The sequence below is a fragment of the Borostomias antarcticus genome (genome assembly GCF_949987555.1).
Source record: "Borostomias antarcticus genome assembly, chromosome: 2".
Lineage (NCBI taxonomy): Eukaryota > Metazoa > Chordata > Actinopteri > Stomiiformes > Stomiidae > Borostomias > Borostomias antarcticus.
Window position 1 is genome coordinate 1,899,692 of NC_140235.1, and position 9,056 is coordinate 1,908,747.

Here is a 9,056-nt window from a genome sequence, read left to right on the forward strand (position 1 = left end):
AGAAGCATCCCCACCATGCTCCACGGTAGGGATGGTGTTCTTAGGCTTGCGCCACACATAGCGCTTAGTGTTGAGGGCAAAATGTTTGGTCCTAGTTTCATCAGACTATAGAATCTTCTTCTTTTCGGACTCAGAGTCTCCCTCATGTCTTCAGGCGAACTTGAATGTCTTCAGGAAGCCGAGATGTGTCGTAATGTGAGTTGTTTTCTTTCTTCTCATCACTCTCCCATAAATCACAGAGAAGTGTCCAGGCTATTATTGTTTCATGCTCAGTTTCTTCCATCTCAGCCATGGAAGACGGTAACTCTGCCTCGCCTGGTTACTCAGTTGTTGAGGATGGCCTGTTCCAGGCAAATTCACAGTCAAGCCATATTTTCTCCTTTTTTATGATGGACTTACTGTGCTGCCGTACAGTGCTCCAGGGGATGTTCAATGGCTTGGAAAGGTTCTGGTATCATTACCCTGCTTGGTGCTTTTCAAGAACCATGATCCGGATCCGTTTGGGATGTTGCTTTGTCTTCATGGTGTAGTCTTAGTTTGGGAATGAACTAACCAACTGTGGGATCACCCAAGAACAGGTGCATTTATTCTGAAATCATCAAAAACCTCATTTGCACTTATACTGTAAGTGTACTCTGTTCACCTAATTATGTGACTTGAGGAAAATTTATTTATTTATTTATTTATTATTTAGATGTGTCATAGCAAAGGCTCTGAATTAATTTAGCTTAATTTAACAAAAATTATGTTTATTTTTTTCACTTTGACATTATAGAGTACTTGTGTTTAGCAGTGACAAAAACCTAAAAAATAAATAAATTCAATTTTGATTCCATGTTGTGACACAATAAAAGGACAAAAGTTCAAGTAGGGGAAGGTGAATAGTTAGACAGTTTGTCTGTATTTCTACAGAACCCCAAATTGCTCCCAATGAGCAGGTTAGCGCCTTGCAAGGCAGCAACCGCCATTGGTGTGTGAATGTGTGTGTGAATGGGTGAATGAGAGGCCTTCATTGTAAAGCGCTTTGGATAAAAGCGCTATATAAGTGCAGTCCATTTACCATCGATGTTTGTCCCACCAATGGAAATTGTTGTTGTTTTTTGTTAGAAAAAAAAATTAAATCATTTCATATAAATGAAAATAACGTATTCTAAGGTGAACGGGGAAACAGGAAGGTGAATGTCTGAAGCTGATTCCACTCGTTTGTGTTTCCAGCACTGAGTCAACATGTCGACTGCTTGCACACGGCAGATGGGCCAGCGTTTCATTCTACCCCAGTCACTTCGCAACGGAGACATATCAAATGACAAGGTAAAGAGATACTCTATCCTTGCACCCCCCCTCCCCCCCCCCCCCCCCCCCACACACACACACACACACCCACACACATACACATACACACACACACACGAACCAGAGATCAGGTTCAAACTGCTTGTCTCAGAGGCCGTGTTGGAAGGTCGACGGCACCCGTGTTAGTCGAGGAGTCCCACTGCAGCTGGTCCGTGATGGGGGGCGAGGAGCACCGATGGACCAGGGGAACCCACGGCCCCCGGGGGTCCATGTAGCAGAGGAGCGGTACCGGAGCAACAACGGGACGGTCGGAGGGAGGGAGGGGGGGACGGAGGGTGAGATGGTGGGGGGGGTTGGAGTAGAGTGACTGGGGAGGAAGGAGAGGATGTTTGGCAGTTTTTTGTAGGAAGACGAGCAGGAAGAGAGTCACATACAGAGGCACCGCTCGATTAGGATCCTAATCCTCCATCGGACATGGATGACGTGAGGGGGAAGAGGGCCAGGTGAGAGGAGACGCACAGCCACGACTTGAACAGGTCCCGACCCGACCTCCTCACCACACCCAGTACCAGAACCTGCACGGCCCCACCATGATGCAGCAGATCCTGACGGACATGTACATCGATCCGGACCTGCTGGCCGAGCTGAACGAGGAGCAGAAGCAGATCCTGTTCTATAAGATCCGCCAGGAGCAGGTCCGCCGTTGGAACGAGAGGGAGAACCAGGACCAGGACCAGAACCAGGACCAGAACCAGAACCAGGACCAGGACCAGGACCAGGACCAGGACCAGGACCAGGACCAGAACCAGGACCAGGACCAGAACCAGGACCAGAACCAGGACCCGGGTCAAAGCCAGGACGTGGAACACAGACCACAGGACAAGGAGAGGAAGGGTTAGTCAGAGAAGTATGCTGTAACTCTATCTACCCTGCCTTGGCTGTACGTGTCAAGACCATGTTCTACGAATATGATCCCACCACGTTCTGTGGCCGTCTAGGTTGAAATGAAGTAAAATATCTGTTTTGGCTGTTGTTATTCTGATGACAGCTAACTGGACAGCGAGCTGTACTTTCCGCCAACTCGCAAAAACAGTTCGGTCGGCGCCCGGTGTCGATGATCACCCCGTGCGTCTCGTTTCAGCAGGTGGGCGGAGCCTCCGGTGGCTGCATGGGGAGGATGGAGAGGTGTGGGTGTGGGTGATGGGCGAGGCAGCCGGCGACAAGCCCTATGATGACATCATCAGGGAGCTGATGGAGGAGAGGGCGAGGCGGCAGGCACAGCTGGAGGCCCAGGAGCTCTGGTGAGGGGGGCGGGGGTGGGGGTGTTTCAGTATTAGTTTTTTTAAATGTATTTTGCTTGCTTTGTGTGCGTATCCTGATCTCGCGAGCTCACATTGTTTCACTCGATGCTAAAGAAATCATCTGGTGCATGTCAGGTTAATTCTGCGCAGGGGCACAGCTAAAGAAAAACTGGAGGATAGATTTCATATCCACCCAAAATACTAGGCTTATGTATGAAATGAAAAAGACTAAAACTAAGGACATTTTCTCTTTAATTTTAGTTTATTTTAGCTAGTTTTGTAAACACACAATACAGTTTTAGTAAGTTATCGTTTTTTTTGTAAAGCCTAGTTTTTTGTTTTATTTCAGTTAACTAAAATGTTTTTTCACACCTCGTTTTTGTATTTTTAGTTAGTTTTTGTTAACTATAATAACAATGGGGGTGGTGAGCGGGAGAGAAGGAGAGAGAGTAAGAAAGAGAGATCAGCAAAATCCTCCCCTTCGACCCCTCCGCCCAGGCGTACCAAGGAGGCGGAGATCCAGAGGCGGTTCTGTGACGCCATGGCGAAGGAGAAGGCCCGGTTCGTGGCGGGGAAGTGGAAAGAGGAGACGGACGAACGCAGGGCGGCCAAACAGGAAGAGGAACGCGTCCGGGAATCACTCAAGGTCAGAAAAAGGGGGTCTGAGAGATCATGTGACACTTTTGGCAGCGCTCTGTTGTGCGGTGGTGGTGGTGATAAGGGAGGGGGGGGGGGGGCAGAATCGACACCGACACCGAGGACTGTGGACACAGATTGAAGCAGGATATGACCGCCGTAGCAGTGTGCACTACTAAACTAGACACGGTCTGGACTGATAGCTAGACTCCGCCCCCCCGCCAGGTCTGCTTGGGATGAGACTGATGGGGTATCTTAGGTTGCAATTTGGAAAACGCGAGCGCCATTTCTTTTCCCATACAATCCAAGTGATCCATGTCTTCTAAGGGGTTTTGGGTGGATGCCCACCTCCAGGCGGGGGGTCATTTATTTGCAGGACCTGCCTACTGGAGAGCTCTCCCATTAAATATTGAAGTCTTTAAGCTCTGCAGCACAGAGCGACGCGCCACCCGCCTGCCAGGGTCAGGCCGTCGCCTCAGTCCACGTCCCAGCATGCTTTTCTCCACAGCGGAGGGGAGAAATATGAGTGTAGCGCACGGCAATCGATAGTCAATCTGGGAAGCACACCAGAAGAACGAGAATCAGCTTTATTAAAGGGATCTGGAGGCCAGGAGAACAGGATCTCCCTGGGAGGCAAAGGTTAAGTAGGTGTGTGTGTGTGTGTGTGTGTGTCCATGTGTGTGTGTGTGTGTGTATGTTGGAGTTAATACTAGATTAGGAGATGGTTGAGGATGAAAGGGGTAGAATAGGCTCTTTGCACAAGCTCCACTACTTCCTGAAATTCTACAGGCATCCTTATTTCCTGTCCTGTACTATTGGATGGAAGTGATTAATCAGGTGTGCGGCACACCTGATCACACCTGATTAATCACTTCCATCCAATGGTATAGGACAGGAAATAAATATGCCTGCAGAATTTCAGGATGTAGTGGAGCTTGTGCAAAGAGCCTATAGAGTACAATCTGACAGGGTGAACAGCTAAAAGGTTTGGGTTGAGACTTCCACTTACAGTAGAGCACGTTGCTACTTTGTCCTACGCTCAGAACCCCATAGCAGAGCTCCGAGAAGCCTCGGTAGTCTTAGGTGATTTAGCACCCGCATGAATGAGACCTTCTTAAGAAGCTCGTCAAATATTAAACAGCTCGTTCATCATCCACGCCCCCCACTCCGCTCCCAACACCCAGCTGGCCGGTAAAAAGCGCTGAGTCATTAAACGTTTTCCCTCTCACTCTGTCTGAAGATGCGATAGAGAGAGAGAGAGAGAGAGAGAGGGAGAGAAAGTCGGAGCAGAGAACAAAGGGATGTATTAATTCTTCCGTTCGCTCACCTGGCTCATCTGCACACTCGCTCGCTTACACATTCATGAATTTACATTTACATATTTTAATTAGCAGCCAAACCTCTAGGCGCGGTGATGATGTACATTCTGGCAGCAAACCAACTGACCTTGTCAGAGAACCCCGACAGCTGAATACGAGACCACTAGCTTTGACATAGCAGTGGACCCTTGTCCCATCGCGGGTTCTGAAAGTGGCCTCTCCGGGCTTCCATACACCACACATCCTCCCCTCACCAATTGTCTCCCTGTCAGCAGCTGTCGAAACGCCCGCTTGCTCTCTCTCCCGAGGGGATGCTCATACTGTCGAAAGCAACGACACCAGCTTACCAGCCACCAGCATCCGGTTGGGAAATCTGTTTGTATTCTCTCTGTCATGCTGTGGTAATTATCCCAGTGTGATGAATTATGAGGCCTAACTGGTTCAGATTACCACAATGCCACATGTTTTGTCCCCGGGGATGAATTGTTCAGTAAATTATTTCCACTTCATCCCAGATGATGAGTTGAACATGGGTGTTTGTCTCTGCTGTGTGGAAGAGAATGAGCTCATTAACCAGGAGAGGAGAGGAGAGGGAAGCCAAGTCGTAATAATGAGTTGTTATACTCTGAAGGAAACAATGTATCCTTCTGACCAGTGGTGTTCTGGGGGTAAACAGAGTTTAGTCACTTATTTATCTGTGAACACACAGTAGACTAACTTCTTCATCCATAGACACACAGTATACTAACTTCTTCATCCATAGACACACAGGAGACCCACTTCTTCATCCATAGACACACAGGAGACCCACTTCTTAATCCATGGACACACAGTAGACCAACTTCTTCATCCATGGACACACAGTAGACCAACTTCTTCATCCATGGACACACAGTAGACCAACTTCTTCATCCATGGACACACAGTAGACCAACTTCTTCATCCATAGACACACAGTAGACCAACATCTTCATCCATAGACACACAGTAGACCAACATCTTCATCCATAGACACACAGTAGACCAACTTCTTCATCCATGGACACACAGTAGACCAACTTCTTCATCTATGGACAAAGTAGACCAACTTCTTCATCCATAGACACACAGTAGACCAACTTCTTCATCCATAGACACACAGTATACTAACTTCTTCATCCATAGACACACAGTAGACCAACATCTTCATCCGTGGACACACAGTAGACCAACTTCTTCATCCATGGACACACAGTAGACCAACTTCTTCATCAATGGACACACAGTAGACCAACTTCTTCATCCATGGACACACAGTAGACCAACTTCATTTACCACCACCAATGTAAACACGAATATTTCAGCAATTTATCCATTAGAGCAGGAATTCCCACCTTTCTTTCTCAGATTCCCCCTAACTTACACCTGAAGGAATTCAACATCCGATGGAAGTTATGGTTCAGTGAAGTGCTTCGCCAACGTAGCAGTAATATTAATGTTGACACGATTCATAGTCTCTGATTAATTTGTTGAATTCATATGGTATTGTACAAGGCTTTTTGGCCCTTCATCAGATATAATCATGTATTTTGTTAAGATTGTTGTGTGACAATAACATGATTCTTTGACAAATATTTGTCTAGCTAATATTAAGGCCTCATTGTTTGAGGCCTGCCCCCCCCCCTGCGATCGTTGGCGCCCCCCCCTTAAGCCTAATTTATACTTCGTGAGCCGTGAGGCACATTTTTTGGCTCATGGCTCACGGCTCATAGCTCTGTGCATTTATACTCAATGAGCCGTGCCCCGCTGGGTCCATGTGATGCTATGTTGTTACCAAACAAGAACATGTTTCTCATCTCCTAGCAACACAGAACACTTCGTCTCTCCAGGCCGGTCAACCAATCAAATGTGCGACATATAATGACGCGGTGTGAGCTGCTAGAAATCTGAGGTACGAGCCAAGCAGCTCACAGCCTGCGAGATGTTCCAAATGCCGTCAATGAGCCAAAAATGTGGCTCACAGCTCACAAAGTATAAATTAGGCTTTAGGGTGGCCCAGACCCCAGGTAGCGATCGTTGGCGCCCCCCCCCCTAAGGGTGGCCCCGACTCCAGGTTTCGAGTACCCCCACTTCTTTACACACCCCTACACCCCTGCTTCAGACAGTCCACGGCAGGCGAAACAACCTGATACTCTCTCTGCCTACAAGGAGTCTTATTCACGGAACGTGTGTGTGTGTGTTTCCACCCCCCCAGAAACGAGAGGAGGAGGAGAGACGGCGAGGAGAAGAGGAGATCAGACGCGCGGAGGAGAGGAGAGCGAGGGAGCTGTACCTCTCCCTGGCGGAGGAGCAGAGGGCCGAGAGGGAGGACAGGGAATGGGCGGAGCAGCGTGAGTCATCGAATAAGATCCAAACGTCAATATTCAATAAACTACTGGGAACGTTCTGTTTTTCTCCATGCTCCAGTGTGCGGCCTCCACTCTGTTTCTCATTCGCATTCCGGTTTGTCCTGCTCCTGGTCTGTGCTGCATAGTGGATGTGCTAGTCTTTTTCTTTTCTGTCATCTCCCACGTTCTCTTCTCCTCCGTCGCTTCCATTACCCATGAGCGCCTGCTGAAGGGGAGGGGATCCGCACCGCTTCCAAACTCCCGCAGCACTCGTCAGCCCACTTCCCCAAACTTCAACACCCACTCCCGTAGAGGACCATGTGATCAATACACACACTGTATGATTAATGGGGCGCAATGCATCACGGCCTGTTTCAAAAACGGTGGAGGAAGTTGAATGGATGCCCAGACACTGCTTTTTAGACAGGCGTTTGGCTAGCCGTGATATGTCCCCTGCTGTCCCTTGTGAATTTTAATTTGTCTCCTTATGTTTTATTTTGTGCCTTTTTACCTGTTTTCAATCTGTATTTGCTTTTATCGTTTTATTCTTCTGTATTTTACTTGTGTTATTCATTCTGTATTTGCTTTATTCTACTTGGTTATGTTGCACTCGTCTATATAAATAAACTTTACTTACTTAGGGTGTGTGTCCTCCGGGGAGCTGTATTTTAGAGCTGGCGCTGTTTTCTCGTTGTTTACAATCAGTAATGAGCTCTAGGGCGCTATAGAGATGAGAGCTGTGTTCCAAGCTCTTTTTAGCGCTACAGCGCCATGAGCTCTAGGCTTTTTTTACAGTTGAAAAAAGTGTAACTTTTTGAGCTAGAGCGCAGGCTGTAAACGGCTGTTCTGACAATGACAACGGTCAGTTTTTGGCAAAACCGCAGAGACAGCGAAGGTTAGCGCCAGCTAACATTAGCTAGCTATCTTAACTTGGCTAATCTGCAGTCTGCAAAAACAGGACACTCGTTGCTAACGTAGCTGTAAAACATGGGTAGCCTGGCCAGCTCTAAACCCCAGCTCTAGTGCGCTCTACACAGCTGTAAGCTTCGCGCTGTTCAGCTACATACAGTACAGCTCGTTGGTGGACACACAGCCTTACATACCTAATTACTTACTTTAAAAAACAGGGCTGAGTTTCCCAGAGGCATCGTAGTGCTACGTTCATCGTAGCGCTATGATGAACGCCATAGCTTACGATGAACGTAGCGCTACGATACCTCTGGGAAACTCAGAACAGGACTCTTCTCTGTTTTGTTCCCCTCTCTGACCCCAGTGTCTCGGTCCAAGCGAGCGGATGAGGAGATGCAGAGCAAAGCCCGCCGGGCCAGGGACGAGTCCGAGCGCCACTCCCTCCGGGCGGTCCGGAGGGGACGCGTGGCCGGCCTCAGCGGACTCTTCCAGGCGCCGCCCGCCGTCGACGGACCCGGGGAGCCGGTCGGCCGCGGACGCTGCACCGTTCCGGAGCCCTCGTCCGCCGCACGCCAAGGGGGCGGGGCCTACTGCTTGGCGCGGAGCCACTCGGGACCCCCGCCCTCCTCCGCCCCCCTGTACCGGCGCCGGCAGAACCGCCGTCACAGCAGCATTATCGGACAGCCGCTGGACAGGTAGGCCGGCCATCGCCAGCTGTCCCCCTTCCAGCCAACACTCCCGGCTGTCTGCTTTCTATCTCCCCACCTCTGCTTAGCGGCTATACCTAGTTTACTTAACAGAGCACTAAACATGGGCTAAATACTTCATAAGAGAGACATGACTAACAGAGTGCACAAATAGTTCCAGAGAAGTTGCCTATACGGTCGGCCATTATGTGTTCGCTATCCCTGTAGTCGCTAATATGATATTTAAGTGAATCATAGAATAAGCCACAGGAAGCACATAGCAGAACAGGCTCATAGAGAATGTAGATTCTACAACGGAGAGTTTGGATACTTGATTCTGATTGGCTAGCAGCCGTGGTAAAATACTCGGCTGCGACCGCATAACAATTAGTATTAATGCGCCGTCAATCTCATTGACGAGGCTATTGATAAGATCAAGCGGTAGGCTATGCTTTGCGTAGCAACAACTCACAGCAACCTCGCCTTTTTCGTATCCTATTACAAAAACGCACTCATCAGTCCGACTCCAACACTTCCACACCCCTA

At 48.8% G+C, this 9,056-nt stretch overlaps 1 protein-coding gene across 1 annotated transcript in view; it reads left to right on the plus strand.

Moving 5' to 3' along the window:
- Window positions 1-1,883: 1,883 nt before the first annotated feature.
- sh2d4ba (SH2 domain containing 4Ba) overlaps window positions 1,884-9,056 on the plus strand; it is a gene marked incomplete at both ends in the record, with an annotated part of 10,493 nt that continues 3,320 nt past the window's right edge. Inside the window, 5 exons of the mRNA XM_084461370.1 lie at window positions 1,884-2,046; window positions 2,435-2,594; window positions 3,093-3,240; window positions 6,783-6,918; window positions 8,189-8,519. Coding sequence (XP_084317496.1) covers window positions 1,884-2,046; window positions 2,435-2,594; window positions 3,093-3,240; window positions 6,783-6,918; window positions 8,189-8,519 — 938 coding nt within the window. The remainder of the gene's footprint in view (window positions 2,047-2,434; window positions 2,595-3,092; window positions 3,241-6,782; window positions 6,919-8,188; window positions 8,520-9,056) is intronic.